The sequence below is a fragment of the Malurus melanocephalus genome, unplaced genomic scaffold (genome assembly GCF_030028575.1).
Source record: "Malurus melanocephalus ecotype Western Australia unplaced genomic scaffold, MMel_1.1 scaffold_789, whole genome shotgun sequence".
NCBI classification, from domain to species: domain Eukaryota; kingdom Metazoa; phylum Chordata; class Aves; order Passeriformes; family Maluridae; genus Malurus; species Malurus melanocephalus.
Genome location: NW_026624021.1, coordinates 82968 through 101105, shown reverse-complemented (window position 1 = coordinate 101105; position 18138 = coordinate 82968). Strand labels below are relative to the sequence as shown.

The 18138-nt window shown below is 42.3% G+C and overlaps 1 protein-coding gene across 1 annotated transcript in view; it reads right to left on the bottom strand.

The window, feature by feature from the left end:
• Window positions 1-18138, bottom strand: part of PTCHD1 (patched domain containing 1) — a 33133-nt gene continuing 14995 nt past the window's right edge. The window contains exon 3 of the mRNA XM_057385113.1: window positions 1-1717. Coding sequence (XP_057241096.1) covers window positions 63-1717 — 1655 coding nt within the window. The 3' untranslated portion in view covers window positions 1-62. The remainder of the gene's footprint in view (window positions 1718-18138) is intronic.

Sequence of the window (18138 nt, the reverse complement as noted above, 5' to 3'; positions counted from 1 at the left end):
TTTTTTTTTTTTTTTTTTTTGTCAGTAAGACCTAGTGTAAAAAAAGCAACCAACAAATCAAGTTAGACTGTTGTAATTTGGTCAACCACTCGGGTGCTATCCATATCCACCATTTCAACACACTCTATTTCCTCACGGTTTTCAGGATTCTTCTTCTCTTTCCTCTTCTTCTTGGAGGGTGGCAGGAAAGTCAGTATCACAGGTAAAATGGCAAAGCAGTGAAAGAAGGTGACTAATGCTATTAAAAACAAGCACCTGAACAGTGTACGGGTCAGATTTGAAGGCACAGCTGCGAGAGGAATCAGACCAACAATATAGCAGAGGTAGCTCTGCAAAATAGCTACCCCATGCACTTCCAGGGCATTTTTCACCCATTTAGTTCTTGTGAACTCTTTGCCCAGGACAAAGGTTGATAACAGTGGAGCACAGTTATCAATTGTATAATTAATTCCGTAAATTAAGCACAACACAGAAATACAATCTAGTTCCACTTTCCACAAGGTCATAAAACCTATAACTCCAAATTCAACCGAGGCAACAGTTAGAGTGAGCCAGACATTGATCAGAGAGTCTGCCACCAGGAATGCAGAGAAGAAGAGCAGAAATAAAGCACTGATGCAGGAGTTTTGTAAGGGGGCTCCCACTGAAGAGGCGTAACGATCCATGTACACAAACGATGGATTGAAAACGATGAATTTCACCTTGGAGGTGAGAGAGAGCTTCCTCAGGGTCTCCAGGAGGTCATAAAGTTCYTCCCTCTTGGTTTCCATTGTCTTGGCCACCAAGAACATCCTGGAGGCCACAACATCGACTTCATTGTTGTATTTCTTGGAAAAGATGATATCCTCTGAAAAATGGGCAAACTGAGGGGTCTTCAGGAAGGAGTTCCTCAACATATCAGTGAAATTCTTCTTGGGCAATCCAGTGGATATGTTGAGTTTCCTAAGGTAATTTAAGTAGCTCTCGAACCAAGATATCCTCACAAAGCCCTTGGTGTACTCCAACACGTCCTCCTGGACACTGGTGTTCCAGTACTCGATSGACTCGTAGATGTAGAACCCGATGACCGGGCTGTAGTTACTGAAATACTTCTGCTGGGCCGTCGTGTACTCGATGGTTCGAGTCGCGGTCGCTACGATGTTGCTCAGGTCTGACCCCTCACTGACCTGCAGGTAGCCCATTAAGGCAAAGGAAATATAAACAAGGTAAAAGAGAACTACAAAAGGCTTGACGTAAGTGTTTGTTATCCAGTCACAATAATAGCGTTTCAGGAACCACACCAAAAGATGACTCTCGTAAGTGTTGGTTTCCTCTGAATCATCCGTGTCCTCGCTGAATTTGGCTGTCAGAAGAAACCTATACCATGCAGGCTTCTCTTGCAATACCTCTGGCTTTGGTACCTTTCTGCAGAAGATACTATGCTGGTAGTTGTTTTCTATGTAGCCAGTAAACACCAGGCTGGAACCATAAAAGGAGAGTACATAGAGGTAGTTGAAGAAAATTGCAATACAGGAATTGCAGCAGAAAATCCTGGCTGCTTCAATGTTAGTGAAGGGGCTGGCACCTATTCCAAAAGTGACCAGGTACATGGCAGTGGTGAGAGAAAACGASAGCATGGAGTCTGCAAATACAGCTGCAGTCCTCTCTTTAACGTGTTGGTCTTCTCTAGTTTTTCTCCAGGAGGACAACATTTCAAAAGTCCCATACAACCCATGACCTACAATAGAGAACAAAGCGAGTGTTTAAGGTATTCGAATCAACACGCGGAAAAACGCAATGTGGGCATGCTAAAAGGCTCAAAGGAGACACAGCTGGATGCCACCAGTGCTTGAAGGAAATGTCCTGCAGAAGAGAGAGATGATTATGGAGGTTTAAACCAGAGGAGCGCGTTCGCTACTTGCCTAGCAAACCTTAGTGCCAAAGCTTGAGGAGCGCTCTGCACCGCTGGCACAGGATTCATGGGTTAAAGAAAAAGGATTTTTTTTCACTCTGCTTTGCTGTTTCGTTATTTCCAAGTGCCTGTGATGGAAGATGCTTTCAAATTAGTCTTTCCTGGTGATGGTATCTGACCTGTGGTGAAGAAACAAGAAATACGACCTTGAAGTGCCTATGCTGGAAGCAGAGCATTAGTTGGCTGCTTTGTAGAAAACCTGTGAAAAAAAAAATTCCATGTAAGCTGAAAATTGTCAATTAAATCAATTACTGATTTCTCCACTTCCTGTACAAATTTTCCATCAGAAWAAAGAAATCCTAGACATGAAACAAACAAACAAACAAAAGCACAAATAAATTTTAGAGAAGGAGAGTGGTAAAACAGATACAGAGACGCTTAAGGCATTGGTCTTCTTTATACATTTAAGAGCTTATAAAACCAAATACAGCCMTATTTTTCATGGCAATGACTACGTTTTGTAATGTATTTAATMGACTCTTAAAATGAATATACCATTCATGAAAGAAGAAAACCTCTCGACCTAAAATCCAGTGTTTAACCCCCAAGTGCAGGTAAATCAGGAAAAGTGCATGATTTTATTTTAATCACTGGTTGGCCATCTTCCTCTTAGAATTTCTGTGTTGTAAAGATGCATTTGGAGGACACGGACCTCTGTTCTCTTGTAGCAGAACCTCAGATGGRAATGCAGCCTTTGACCATCTACCAGGTCTTATGGAGGATGAGAGAGACTGAAGTAAAAGTAGGTTGATGATTTACAGAGAGATGAACAGAATATAGTCTTTGTACCAAGTGAAATGGAAGTATTTTCTCATAATAATTCATATAATGTTCACCTTTACTTAACAGACCCTTTCCATTTAATCCCAGCCTCTTTGCTGCCTTCTAATTCCTCCTCCTTATTTTTTTGCTGATTTTGCTGTCACTTGTCTGCTTCTCTGGTCTGCTTCTCTGGTCTGCTTTTGGATTATCTCCAGAAATTCCCAAAAGCCATCCCACTGTGTTTTGCTCTCACCCATCTTCCCTGATAGTATTAGATAAAATGATCAGTGCTAAATTAGTTACTGATAACACTGAAGTGCAATCACTGGACTTTTGAAGCTGATGCCCCAGTCAGGAAGGCCAAGGTAATTCACAGATCTCTCTTTGAATTYCAGGTTGTCTGCAGAGTACCAAAATTGCTGCTTCAGCTCTGTTCTCTCCACCTGTAGATAATTATCACTTTTTCTACAAGACGTACAAATACCAGTCAAGAAACCCYAAGCAAATGAGGTGTTTTGAAGAACAGGGACACCACAAGATATATAAGGGGTGTTGTAACTAGATTATCTTGAAGGTTCCTTCCARCTCAAACCATTCTCTGATTCTATGAGTCTACAATCATTTTTACTTTAAAATGCCTCATATAGGCTAAGTATTCAGTCAGCTTGACAAAATAACCCTTTTGTGGTCAGCACCTTTTACTGTAGAGGCAGTTGTAGCTGATTCACCCCACCCTTCCTGAAATCTGTATTTTGACAGATGGCAGAGCTGGTCACTCTGTTATGCTGAAAGGAATAGGAATGGAGTATTTTATAAAGAACTCACAATGCAGAGCTCAGGAGATGAGACAACAGGACAGCTGGTGTATCTCCTTATCACCTGGTACTGAGCCTGACAAAGTCCACGCTCTCATGTATATCAGATATTTTACCTATTTTGTCATTTAGAGTCATGGAATGGACCTCAATGTCCAATTTGTAGCAGTATTACAGACCTGGCTTTGGCATTCATCTTAATTTTCCCCGACAATGTTTTACAGCTGCTTTCAGAGGCCAGGTCAAGACTGTCAATTTGATAACTAGCACTGTGCCCCCTCTTAAAGCTAATGGGGAATACTGGAACTCCCCAGACATAAAATCAAGCAAAAAGCACAYTCAGTAACTGGCACCCCATTGCTAATTATGCTTCAAATAGTTATGTTCTAGGCTCAGTAGGGAAAGCTATTAAGCTTGCTTTCAGTGTGTTCTTTGTAAAGACAGACTGACCTTTATTTAAATGTAACTGATCACTTGCCAAAGCAGGGAGTGAGAGGTTTAATCCATTTATGGCTCCCATGAGTCCTGCAGACAGGCTCGTCTGCGARTTTCACATGGCATCATACGCATTAGCTTTGAGTGAGCAAAACAGAATAAAATGAGGTCATTGAATATTACAAATTACTTCCATCATGAGCTTCAGCTATAGCATGTTTTTGTAAAAAAAAAAAAGAAAAAAGAAGTTCAGCATTAATAGGCTCTTGCCTAAAATTACGCAAATAGCCATATTAATTTGGAAAACCTTTGACTCTGCAATGAGAGAAGGAAATTGGAGCTAGTTAAATATGATGCTGAACAYGACRTTTTAACAGGWATAAGATTTTGGAWAATGCCTGACAACGTAACTTCCAAYACYGCATTCTTTMTTTAAGCAGGAAAGATTAAACCACAATTTGCTCTTACATAATCTTCAAGACTCCCCTAAAATGGAATCTGATTTAGAGAACTGCTCAAGCAAATGCATGAAGAGGCGTCACCACATGTGCTCCACAAAGCCAAGAGAAAAATATTTGGATACCCTTCTATTTTAGGATAGGTTCCTTTTGTTGTTTGCTACACAATCTGTGTACTAGGAACTGGTATTTTCCTTCAATTGTACAGTTTGTGATTTCGCTGTCGATTTGTGTGACAGCTACAGAATTACCTTTAGGAGGACATGCCTAAATGACAAAGTTGAAAACTTTTGCAAACTTTTTGCACCACTGGCGTTACTGACCTGATCCAGTTTTCCTCTGAAAAAAAAAAAATTTAGGTCCAAATTCAAGCACAAATTAGGCTTGGCAGTTGAAAGATTAGCTGCATTTAGCTAGGATGGGATTTACCTAACCTAATTTACCTCTCTAAATACTGACTGTAAACACAATCTGGGTAACAGTCTCCAACACTGCAACTCGCTGATGTTTGTCTAAGTCTAACCCACAGACATTAGGGCAGGTATCTCCTTGGAAGCATTTTGAGAGAATTTCTTTCACTTCTCTGCAATTTCAGAGTTTTCATTGTTTTGCATCCCTAATCAATTTGCACCAATTACCTCTATTTCTCTTACTGGTCCTATATCTGCTCTATGCAATATTAACAAGATGAAGGCAAATTTTCCTTGTAAACAAATTCTGTAATTGCTTGAACTGATTTTCCCTTTTTAACAGAGATTTAGCCACAAATCTGTTATCATTTAGAGCAACTTGTTCATTATTCACGGTCATTCAGTAAATAATAAATATGAACTCAAAYAGCTAATGGGCTACTGGAGATCTTTTCCTGCTGACATTTGCTGTTGTGATTCACTGGTTGTGCCCTACAGTCAGGCTGCACAATCAGGAGCTAACAAGAACACAGAAAGATGGGTTTTTTTCTGGAAAAGAGGTTCAGGGTCAAAGGAAAATGTTAAAGGGATTAGGAGAAAGGTATTGGACAAAATGGGGATCAAACATCTTTTCTTATCTTCTTTTTCTGCTACTTGGCATTCAGGAGATACTCCTACCATGTGTTGGATGACTGAGAACAGACRTTCTGATGTCTTAGCCAAAGAAAATAAAGAAGATAATTACTGTTAATGCTGAGGAGCTCACAAGTTTTTCAGGCTGAGGTGGGCTAACTTCAACTTTAGAACTGATAACAACAATACTACCAATAAACCAAATAAATTAGGCCTAGCTTAAATACAGTGCTTTTATGAGTAGCCTGAAAAATGCTATAAAAAGTTTCACTTGCCTCCTTCAGAAACAAGTATTGCAATTATACATGCTTTGCTCTGCAAAATCAATGCAGAGCACACATGAGGAAAAAAARCATGTGTAGGAAGTTGTGAAAACTAAAGCAAAATTTTCTGTTCCTCAAAATTATTGAATTATTTACGTAATTTTTAAATACTACTTATGTGCAGGCACTGAAACTGTTCTTTTTAGTACCATTTTAAAACCTCATAAAAAGAAATGCATCCTTCCCCCTGYAAAGTGGTTGTTTAAGGAAGGGGCCTTTACAAATTGGCACTGGCTTCAGGTTGGCTCTGCTCCTGACTGGCAAACATTAAGACTGAAGAAAAGAGAGATGGAGGGATTTAAGCAGCCCCAGAGCCTGTGASAGGGCAGGGAAGTGACCTTCTGGTCACTGGAGTCACAGACCAGTTTTCTATTTGCTTGGCTTACCTGAAACAAAGGCTGCTGCTTGTTTTTGTTGTAAAAAGACTGAGGGATATATTCTGTTCTGCATAAAATCATGTGAAGTTTTGATATTATCATGGTAAGATGAGGCTTGGATAACCAAATAGACTTCTGTCAGAGAAATTAGGGGGAATGACTGAGAACAAGATTTTTGGTTCTTCTTTTTGCAATTTGACCCATCYATGAAAGTAGAGAATAACAGTACACTGAATAGTTCTTAATAATAGTTCTCAACTTTTTTGTCCTTACTGTTTTGAAGGTTGTATGTCTCTGTATGTGTTTGACACTCGAATAAAATCTCTCTGACTAAAATGCCACTGACAGGTTGGGAAGCTCCAACTTTCTTTGTGGAAGGTGGCATTTCAGGGGTAATGGATTTTGTAATGCAGAGGCACAGAAAACACTAATAACAGCAGATCTGCCCCTCAGTGAGGCTGAGTGCTGCACCAGGATGTACACTGCCCCTTAAAAGCCCCAATTAACACCAATAAAGCATCGAACTGTCTTCCAGAGAGGGCAGGCTTCACTGGTGGCAAAGCTGGGATATGAGGCATTTCTCCCTCCTCAGGCATTACTTCCTCTCTCCTACTAAAGTTTTCTGCTCCACATGGCTACTAATTCACCTGCTTTCATCTACTCTGGACTAAASGAATGGTGGGGATTAGAAAATAGAATATTTTTTGGAAGGTTACATTTTAAACGCAATCTTTTCCTGATGTTGATGGCACAAAAGACTGTCTGAAATGGGCAACGAGTCATGGTAGGATACATGGGAGCCTTGTAAAGCGGGTGGGTGAAAATTTAAAGTGGAATCATGCTCTGATGGAATTTCTGAGGTTAAGCATGGATTTTGATTTAGGGTTTTTGGTTGCACTGTAATGGCTGCATCCTTATAACGCCATCAGTTCAGCCAGACCAACGTTGTCCCACTCAGGTTGATTTAAGCTTGAAATTGCCCCACTGAATAGGAGCAAAAGGAATTTAGTGTGCTGTGAAAGAGGGTGTGAATGTACAGAGGGCAAACTATGTTGCACCAGCTTGCTTTGTGGATATCCGTGAAGCACAGCTTGATTCACATTCAAAGTGGAGTGAAATATCATCCGCAGAGACAAACACCAGATGAATTAACATGAAATAGCTAGGATGCTGTAAATTCATATCCCAGCTTGCTGCCAATGCAGGCAAGGTCTCAAGAACTGCTCTTGTGCAAAAATAGTACACAGGAGATCAGAATCATGTCGCAGGAATTGCCCTTTCCAAAGCGGTACCTGCAATAACATATGATATAATGAAGGTACAATGAATTTTCCTAGCTGACAGTATTAAAAATAACAATGGACGCTGCTCAACTCCAGGACTGCTTTCCACAGCAATGTCAACAAAGAGGCTGAGATAATTTCCCCCCGCTGACTTATTTTTTTCCAGCTAKATCAGCGATCTCATGAGCTCCCATCTTCTGACAAGCCAAGTGAAACCGCTAATCCGGACTCCCTTTGTCACAGGAGCTGCAATCAACCAGTTGTTGACTAAATACCCGGCCTGCCTCATGTGGCCTGTCCCAGCAGGCACCATTTCAGCTCAGAACATACAGCAGGCTCAAAGTGCTGCTCAATATGACAGGCAGAGCGAGAATATTTGCATCCAGCTGAAGCAAACATCTGGCACCATACCCCGTTCTCACTAAAATAATAAAACGCTACAGCTAAACGAGAAACTTCAGCATGCAGGTAGAATCAGCACCAAACCTGGTTTATACAACACTTTTCACTGAGTGGATAATTTACTGGGATGGGTTGAGCTGATCAGCTATACCATCCTTAGCACGCTGTTGTAACAAATTGTGGGTTGCCCTAAGCAATGTCCAATTTTGTGGTCTGCAAACAGCGCTGCAACTTTCCAGATTTGCTGCGTCAATGTCAGACCTGAAGGAGGGTGTGTAATGCTGAACATCCCACAGTGCAGACTTGTCTGTCCCAAAAGTTTGTGCTGAGCTGAGAAAATGCACTGTGAATCCTGCTTCCTTTCCTGACACTTGTCTGTTTGTGGGAGCCCAGTCCACAGCGTAGAGTGAAATCCTATAGGATACTAACATCCTGTAAGATACTGTAAGAGACCGTACAGAAGACCCTTGACTGTCTCACGATCATCGAGACTGACCACCCCAAAAACCCCAAGGGGGAGAAAGGGGGGGCTTTTGCTCAAAGGAGTCCAAACCAGATCAAGGTGGGATGACTGCCAAGTTTCCAGCTCCTTGGCTGGAAGGTACAGCGTGTAAACCATGGATGGCTGCGCTGTTCCTGACGTGAAGATGGAAGAGAACGGCACGACCCCATACTGAAAACAATGGACATTCTTTCCCCACCTCTTGGCTGGTTTTTGCATACTTTGCAGCCCCCTGGCTTGCTGCCACCCGCTTTCAAAAGGACTATAAAGAGTCTCTCTGAAAAGACCCTGACGAGATCTCCCCAATGCACGCTGGCGAATCCATGGAATCCGGACCTCGAAGGACTCGTCGGAGCCATTGGTAGCTATAACCCCACTCTCTCTCTCTCACTCTCTCTCTCTCTCTCTCACTTTCTCTCTCTCTCACCCTCTTCTATCGCGAAAATCCAACAAAATTGCTCATGATTTTGAATTTATACTTGCCCCTCGTTTCTTTTGCACTCTGAGATTCTGATAATGAACCCCCACGACCTCTGCTTAGGTTAAGCAGATCGTGACAGATACTCATCTAAACAATCATGTTTCCAGGCAGCAGTGCTCATCTCAGAGGAATTGTGACCAGGGGACTGCGGGCTGTGGACATTTGGGTAGTCTTAAATGCATCCTCTTTGGCAAAATGATTGAAGTTCCAGCCTGACCTCATTTCATACCTCCAAGCACAGGTTCAAAGGCCAAATAAGCCTGAATGCTACGTGCAAGCATGGTGCATGGATTCAGGACACATGGGATGGGTTGTGCTGGTGTGAGCACAGGCTGTACATATTGCAGGACTTGATTTGTCTCCTGTCACACAGACTCTGCATGGCTGTGCTGTAACTGCATTACAGGTGTGACAACATCCCTCAAAACCAGCATGACAGCACTGTTGGGTAGATTCAGWATTTGAAATTATTGTTTGAAAGGCTACTAAATTTCACACACATGTCACCTAAGGTGTACCATGCTGCAGATAGTCACATCTGACTTGGGATCTTMCCAAGAGAGAAACATACTGAAATTAGGTAGGTGAGCTTGTTGGGCATCTAGGCGTGAAACCATTAGATTAGTCTTTGGTTTTGCTTCACATTTGATTATTAGTTATTCACCCTGAGGTGTCAGGCTGACTCTCCAACCCTGTCCATCCCAGTCAGAAAGCCCCAAGCATGCCCAAGTACTCATCAACTTCCTACCAGCATCAAAACCACAGYGTCTTGGTGCATTCACACCAGATAAAGATCTGCCTCAATCTCTGGAGAGAGAGAGTTGTGTTTTGTGCKCTATCTACTTGGCAACAAAATAAGAGAAACCAAAATGTTTAATAATAWGCTCCCAGAATGTGCTGTGTTTCACAGCTGTGGGCGGCTGTGCCCACAGAAAAGCGCCGTGGAGAGAAAGTGTCCCCGTGCAGCACACACGGGCTTGGATGGTGCATGCAGAGAAGAAGACATCTTCAACTGGTGCTCAGTGCTTCACTTGGGAGACCACAGTGATGTTTTCAGTTGTGGATCCTGCTGAAAGACTCCCCTGGCCATTAAACCTGTGCTCAAAGTGCTTAAAGCACAATCAGGAAAATGGGGTGTGGCTGGAAATCCAGCACAAGGTTGATGGCTCGCTCAGGTCTTGCGCAGCACTCCCGAGCACAAAAAGGGGACCAGGTTCATCTGCCTTCTGGCAACGAGTGTCTGCCATGATATCCCACATTTTAAACTGAACTTTTGGAAATAGAGCACCCAATCAACTCTCTGTTCTCACGTGAAACAGTCTGTTTTGGTCAGGTGTAGCTCTTTCTCACCTCTACTAAAAAGTACACGTTTGCACAAAGCAGGCACTGACAAAAAGAAATCACACCCTCGGTCTCACCCTAAATTGTGTGGACACAGTCAGTAATGCTTGGGGTACATGGTGCACCCCAACTATAAACTCTCCAGTACTATTTTTTATCGTGGCAAACAAGCAACAGTGAGCCAATGTTTTAGAAAATGCTACAAGTCACAAGATAATTTTAAAACCATTATCTATGCATTGCCATTGAAATAATTCTACATATAAATCCCTAGCTTTGAAGAAATACATACACATAACAGACATAAACATTCTGTAATTTTTCTACCTGTATAAGGGGAAAAACAAAGAATGAGAAGTGCTTTAATTAAGTAAATTAAACAGTGCCTCGGTATTCATAGTCCTARACTTCACCACAATCCTTAATCAGCAATGGTGGTAGCATGGTTCATCACTTTTTATTTTTGRAGCATGTGTATTTTAAAGCTATTCACTAAGAAAAAAAAATCTTATTTAATATTGCATTTTCAAGTTATTTTTTTAAAGCCTACCAAATTCTGTTTAAACTAAAGGCYTCCTATTATAATGATTATACATGCAATTCAGCATTTATGTGGTTAATYCTGAATAGGCCTATTGTTTCAACARGAYAAAATTACTGATTTAGGTTTTGGGAGAATGCTGGATTTTTTTGTCATATTGTCCTTTTTCACATTTGAAACAATGTAATATTTGAGATTTTGTTKTTACAGTGATAGCAAGAATGTCAGGGAAATATGTTTTAAAAACAGATATATTTGAGAGAAAACTTGAGTGGCTTTTGCATTTTGAGAAAGATAAGCAAACTAAGTTACAGTTTGAAATCCATTTTTATATATCAAGAGAACATTTAATTCCACTTAAAAATCAATAAAGGCTTGTTTTGGCATTTAAATAGCATGCTGTCAGCTCTGTTTAAATGTGCCACTTGCTTTCCTCTGTTTTCACAAAAGACCTGGCAAAAGTTAAAAGTCATATTTCTTTCAGTGCAACAGAAGGAAGGAGCTGCATGTTAGCAAGATTTGGTTTTAGCTGCTGGAATATTTATGTCTGCATGGCTTGTTCATCTTCTGACTCCCCAGACCCTGTGCAGATCTGAACCAAAAGCCATACATGCAATTCTGTCCTTCTGGAGCAAACTCCAGGGGAGCACTGGACTCTGTTTGGTCTCCAAAGGGTCTCCCTGCCCCAAATTTCCACCAGAAATGCCTCTTCATTCTCATTAGCTTGGAAACATCAGAAAATCCCCCAGAGTGCCCTGTGTAAGCTGTTATTTGAAGAGACGGGGAGAAAGCCATGTGGAGAATGGCAAGATGAGGAGGGCAGGGGTCTGCTCACCACTGCTGCTGTCTTGGGGTGCAGACCCCAGAGTGTGAGCCAGSACCACCCTGTGCACCAGGGGAATGAACAGGATGGGACAGTGGCATGCCAGGACAGCACAGGAATGACAGATGTGGCTGGCAAGATGAATTCCCCCATGGTGCAAGTTCCTCAAGCCTCACTAGCTGAGGAGGGGGTCAGATGGGGAGTGAGTGTGTTAAAAACCTGGGCTCGTCTCCCACATGACATGCTCATATCAGCAGACAAAACTGACAACTTATTTTCTTCATTAAGTGTGTTTTGGAGAGATTTTATGCACGCTGTGTGAAAGAAGCACTTAGAAGTGAGAGCTTCCTGCAATCACCTGTGCAAGGTTAATTTTACCATGTCAGAAAACAGGCGAGTGTCACAGAGCAAAGTGACACCTCCTGAGGATGGAATAAGACACAGTGGGTACATTTGGGGCAAACATCTTTTAAATCTGCTTTAAATTTCTAAGACCACGAGCTAAAATATAATTTGTTTCCAGGTCCCAGTGGAATACAGGCCAGTGGAATATGGATTTATTTACCACACTTCAAGTTCCCCCTTTTCTGGCAAGAAAGCTACAACCACARCATCTCAGACATGCACTCAAATTCTCCTGTTTAAACGATGTTTGTCACTACTCTTACTCATATAGATCAACCATATGTGAAACACAATGTTCAGAAAGTTGCAAAAATTCAGTTAAAGCACATCCAATCTACTATTTTTTTCTGACTAAAAAAATAAAAGAATAATTACAAGTTTGCAACTTTTTGGGCTTTTCACAAAGCATCCAGACTTATTCCAATTTCATTTAATACACCTCTGGATTAAATCCTTCTCCACCATTAACAGGTTTCATGACCTGAAAATTACTGATCCCCTCTCTGGCACACAAGAATCTAGGGTATTGCCTATTTGGGAGATGTTATTTACTTGAAGCCCACAATGGGCACCATCTGTCATAGAAAGATTTAAAATGAAGTAACATCAGTTTCTGCTGACATTCCCCAGGTCTTCAGTGACACCCCAGGCCCAGTATGCAAAGTGTACCACACACACACATATTATATATATACACACTTCCTATATGTATATATAAAGACTCCCTTCTTTAATAAGGATTTCTTTCTTTAACTTCTGAAATTCCAGTATATTCTCATATATGTGAAAGTTTCTCCTGAGAGACTTCATGRCTTGGGAGAAAATCAGGATGTCCGTGCCAAATTCTTGGTACCCATGTTTGGGACATCTCTGACAAAGCCCTCCACTGAGCCATTGCATGCACTGACTTCCCCTCAGAATAAAGAATGCAGACAGTAAAAGAACAGCTTTCTGTTCCCATCTGCATAAATGAATGCTCATTGAACACACTGTGTCACTTGTAACACACTCTTCACMAGTGTATATTGGAGCAACACCAATCAAGAGGAAATGGCTGATCTTATTCAATGACTGTACAGCACCTGGTTTTGATATTAAGATGTTCTCTGGACTGACTTCCTACAGATAGAGCTCCTCTCTTCCAAAAAACACTGTAAATTATCTGAGTCATCGGCAGTCTTCTGAAGCCAAGAAGCGYGTACGTGTGCAGGGATTTCACTGGGCTTTGTGCTGGTGAGGGGGGAACTTGGACACAACGTTGGCTGTGTGACATGTGAGCCAGCTGCAAGCTCTACTTGCTGCTTTTGCACTGCTCAGGAAAGGGCTGGTGTCTGAAAAGTCTGCCACCATTCGTGCTTTAGTTTTATTTCCTTCCCTTACAATGGTGGCTTCAGTGTTTGGGKTCCTTAAGGGGTTTGGGACATCATCCTTCAGGAGGAGAGCTGGGGTGAGGAAGATCAACAGGTGAAGGAATGGGTGGAAAATATTGACTTTTGTGAGGACTGATTGGTAGATTGAGTGAGGAGAGGTGGCTGGGAACCCACTTTCCTGTGATGAACAGAAACGCCAGGTGATGCTTGAAGGACTGCAGAAGATGCATGGCTGCTTAGAGATGTCAGAAGAGACTGAGGGACTAAGGACAGAAAAAGGAGAGGAAAAAGGGATGATGAGGAAAGTGATRTGCCTGGGATTCTGTCTGCTCAGGGCAGATAAAACCGGAAAATTTTATTMATTTCTTAGAAGGGGGGATGAAAGGAACAAACCACAGAATGCTTTAGGACTGTAACTGAGCTGTGCAGGGTTGAACTGGGAAAGCTGAGCAGATGGAGTGACAAAAAACCAAGTGTACTTCCAGGGCACTCTTGGAGTGCTTTGGCAGTGTGAAAAAAGGAAAGGATGAATGGTGGAAATCACTGGGAAATCTGAAGCAGCTGAGATATGACTGCAGGGTGTAGTGGGGATCTATGTGAGAGCCAAGCAAGTTATTGAAGAATACAGAGAAAATGGTAGGAGCAATGGGCCCAGCTGTGGCTGCAGAGAGGGGAGGATGAGAGAGGAGAAATTTAAAGGAAACCCAACCAAAATGGCAGAGGGAACACAGACAGGGATGGGGAAAACAGCAGAAAAGATGAAGGAAGCTTAGAGAGACTAAAAGATGATGAGAATTGTGCAGGCATTAGGAAGGGGATGCAGCAGGAAGATGGGTGAGACCTGCTGGAGGAGGCTGCCAGGTATTGCAAAAGAGATGGATGAGATGGGAGAAAGGGATGTGCAGGCAGCCAGCTGAAGGAGAACACGCTTCTTCCCAGCATGAAAAAACAGCAGAGGGACAGTTGGATGGGGAGAGTGAGAAAGCTTAGCTGGGGAATAAAATACCAGACTCAGTAAGCTTCACATTTTTATTAACTGACAGCAAGASAATCAGTGGAAAAATACTATACAAAGTCCAATATTTGGGGGTGTGTGGACTGGAGGGCACTGGGGGGACCTGTGGAGGGGCTGCTCCTCTCTTTGAAACTCTCTATATGTAACCAAAGTTGAGGCTTCAGCTTTATTGAAAATAGCAAACACTCGGGTTTTTGGGTGGTGTCAGCTGCCCTGCTTGCGTTAGTTCCTGCTGCCTTCATGGTCTCTAACCTTCAGCAACCCTCTCACTTGCCCTCCCACGMTTTTCACTCCTATCATCAAACACATTGACCTCCCCTCTCCTTCTGTTTCCTAACTTTTTCCTGCCAGCCTTCTTTCCCAGCTGTCTCTGACCCCAGATCCCATCTTTGGTGCTCCAGCTTTTTGCATCCATAAAGCCCCTGTGCAGGTATCTCAGCTCACTCCCCCATCAGCACAGCTCTCCCCCAGGCAAGCCATGTGGAAGGTRTGTCCAACAAATTTGTGTTTCCAAGAAGTGACTGGAATCTATTTGCATCTGGAGGTGCCACTCCAGGTATTCCAAGGTGTCCTGCACCTCACCAGAGTGTCCCTCTCCTGCTCACTTTCTGTCACTTGGGATTCAAGCTCAGGGGGTCCTGCCTGACATTTCCACCTGCTCCTTCCCAGCCATCCCTCCCTGGACCTCTCTGCTGACTCCTTTCCCTTTCTCTCTCCCCAGAAGGGGCACGCTGCAGGGCAGGATGCAATTGGAGGATGGAGGGATGCGGTAAAGAGGGCGTTTTCCATTTGTCCCTGTTTTGTCCAGTTTCACACATGGCTGGCTATCGTTTCCTTTTACAGYGTGCTACAAGCTCAAGCCACTCTCATAACTTCTACCTGGTTTTCCCCTGCCAGCACTGGAAGCTAAATATAAGCTCTGGGAGCTGGCCCCGCGTCCCTGCCCATATCTGGCAGCGCCCGGCGTTCCAGCGCGGCTTCACAGCSGATGCTTTTCACGAACTTGGCAGCTGAAGAGAGCCACTTCTCCCCGAGTAAGCTGTATTCATTTCTGAAGGAACAGCAAACACATTGCTACTTTTCAGAGCAGAGGGCTATGCTGCAATTTTCTTTTGAGTGCCTAGGTTCCACTCTGCCTCTGGGAAGGAGAAAAAAGTCACGCCAAAAACTTGTTCAGACGGTGCTGCTCGCTGTCCAATGATTTGTTTGGTAACACCGTGTTTTTCTGAGGAAAACAGTGTTTTTAAAGGTTTGGCAGCTCTTAAACAGCATTTAATGTGTAAGGGAAACTTATGATGGATATATTAGCATCTGTGCCAGACCAAACATCTGTAGTTTTTAATGAAGAAGGSAAGAGGAAATCAAAATTTTAATTCTGTTTTTCAGCTGACACTATAAATCAGCTATTTTAAATCCAACCAAGCTGTAGAATTTTTTTTTTTTTTTTGGTTCCGGCGGTCAAAAATGAATAACCTTAGTTCAGCAAAGTATTCCATATGAACTAGACATGTGAGTAAACTGGTCCTTAAATGACTTGTGTACACACAGATAAATGTGGATGGCAGTTCTAAAAAGCCACAGTGACATATGCTAATTCAAACTACGTCCAGGCGAATGGTGGGGGCCCACCAATTTCCCCAGGTTTAAGGCTTCACATTCACTTTAGAAGGACCTGTATAAACCCATAGCTGGGGAAGAACAGTTCCCAGTTTGGCTTGACAAGATATCYCAGAGAAAAGAGTGGCTGCAGCCAGGCTGTCCTCGTGTGTTACCTCYCCCCAGCAAAGCCCCCTCTCACAGCTCACAGCCACCAAAGAGAACCTTCACTCCTTCAGCACCTTCTGGGCAAGGGGGTCTTGGAAACATCTCTCCTGGATTCAATTTTTGCCACTGAGTTAGAAACCAGGGAGGGTGAAAAAGAAGCCTGCCACAAGGTAAAAATTGTCATAGTAGTGAGATACCCTGACTATGTAGAGTCATCTTTTGTAAGACAGGTTACAGCAATCTGCCTTAATTAAAAAGTAAAATAAATTAGAATAAACTACCACGATTAAAACCAAAGTATGAAGTGTTTAAGCTGGTATGTCATATTTAACAGGTGGAGTAGGCAAAAGATATTCCTGCCTACACTTAGATAGCCTGAGCTGTAATTTGGTAAGTCATGGTCATTTAATAACTTCAAATTCCCTGTTGATGCAAAAGCTGAGGATTCAACATCTACAGAGGCTGGTGCCCTTCATCATATCTTGTTTGTTCTTGGAAATGGCTGATGAATAAGGGATGTCAAAGAAAACAGGAAGAATGAAAGAAGTATTACAAAGCACTTTGATCAGCCTGTTTTCCAGACATACTGTCCATATTTTTAGAATGGGCTTGTGACTGGACAACCTATTCAGAAAGTAATTCTTGAAAATATGAAAAGGTTAATAATTGTAAAACATTGCYGACCAACTAATACATCTTGCAAGGGCAGTTATAGTCTCCAGATAAACTTATTGAAGAGGAGAAATGGTGTGAGATAAACAAGCTATAATTCAGCAAGGACAAGGGCAAACTTCTACAGGTTGTTTGGAATAAATGACTGTGAAAAGGGTAGAAAATGACACGAAGGATCTGTGAATTATCATGTACCACCAACCAAATGCCAACTATTTCGTACTGCTGAGAAAAAAAATGAATGACATATGGCGATGTATGAACAGCAGTGCCATATGCAAGATGTGAAAAATCATCCTCCTACTCTACTTGCTGCTGAAAGCCTCAGTCTGAATCCTGTGCCCGGATTTAGGAACCACACTCCACGGAAGATGTGGAATGGTCAGATGCAAGAAGGCTGCTGGATGTCTGGTAAACACAGTCTGAGGAAAACTGGGATGAAAAGAAGGAGGACTAGGCAAGGGAGAGTGGTCCCAAATGTGCAAAGGAAAAGAAAATAAATTATTTTCCAGATGCAACAGATAAATAAGGAGGACAGCCGAGTTGCAGCAGGGGAGCTCAGGTTTGACGTGATGCAAATGCTGTRGTGGTTGTGCAGTGAAACACAGGAYGAAGAGGTCCAAGGAGGAGACAAAGTACATGATGAAAACTATCTGTTATGAAAGATGTAATCTCTTCCTGTGTCAGATGAYGTCTGGAGAGTGTCCCCCCGCCTCCGCAACACTGATGAAAAGTTAAAAATCCTCAGCTGCTGYAAACCAGGGAAACTTCATTAATGATGTATACCAGTAAAGGGGCCTTGCCTGAAACATGTCCAGTGTGTAATCATTTTTTCTATCTCACTTTTGCTTTTAGCCATGAGATTATGAGTAATAGATACAGGGCTACATCGTTAGCCAGAAATCCTTTAGCTTTCTAAAGGTCAGTTAATCTATGATCTAATCTGATGGTCACTGAAATTAAGTGGAAGCAGTTCAGCAGGCTATAATGAAGGGTTCTTGGTGTCTCCAGCCTTCAGTTGCCTTGACTTTAAAACACCCTTTATCAGCAAAACAACATCTAGGTATGAAATACATTTTGAAATGCACGCTGAATCTTTCTACTGTACTTCGGGAAAGAAAAAAAAAGTGCCAAACCTGCCTTTCTAGCTCTCTGTTTAAAACAGTTCTCATTAAAACCTCCAAAATGACTTCAGTGCCTTCTGTTCACCTGTTGATACTCCCATCCCTTGGGAGATTTTATGCAGCTGGGGAAGCAGGCAAGATTCACACGAACTTTGCTGCTCTGTCTTGACTAGTTCACAGTGGGAGCTGAGCTGCCCTTTTAAGAGTGGAATACTTCAACCAAGCAAGACCAAAAAAAAAAAAAAAAAAAA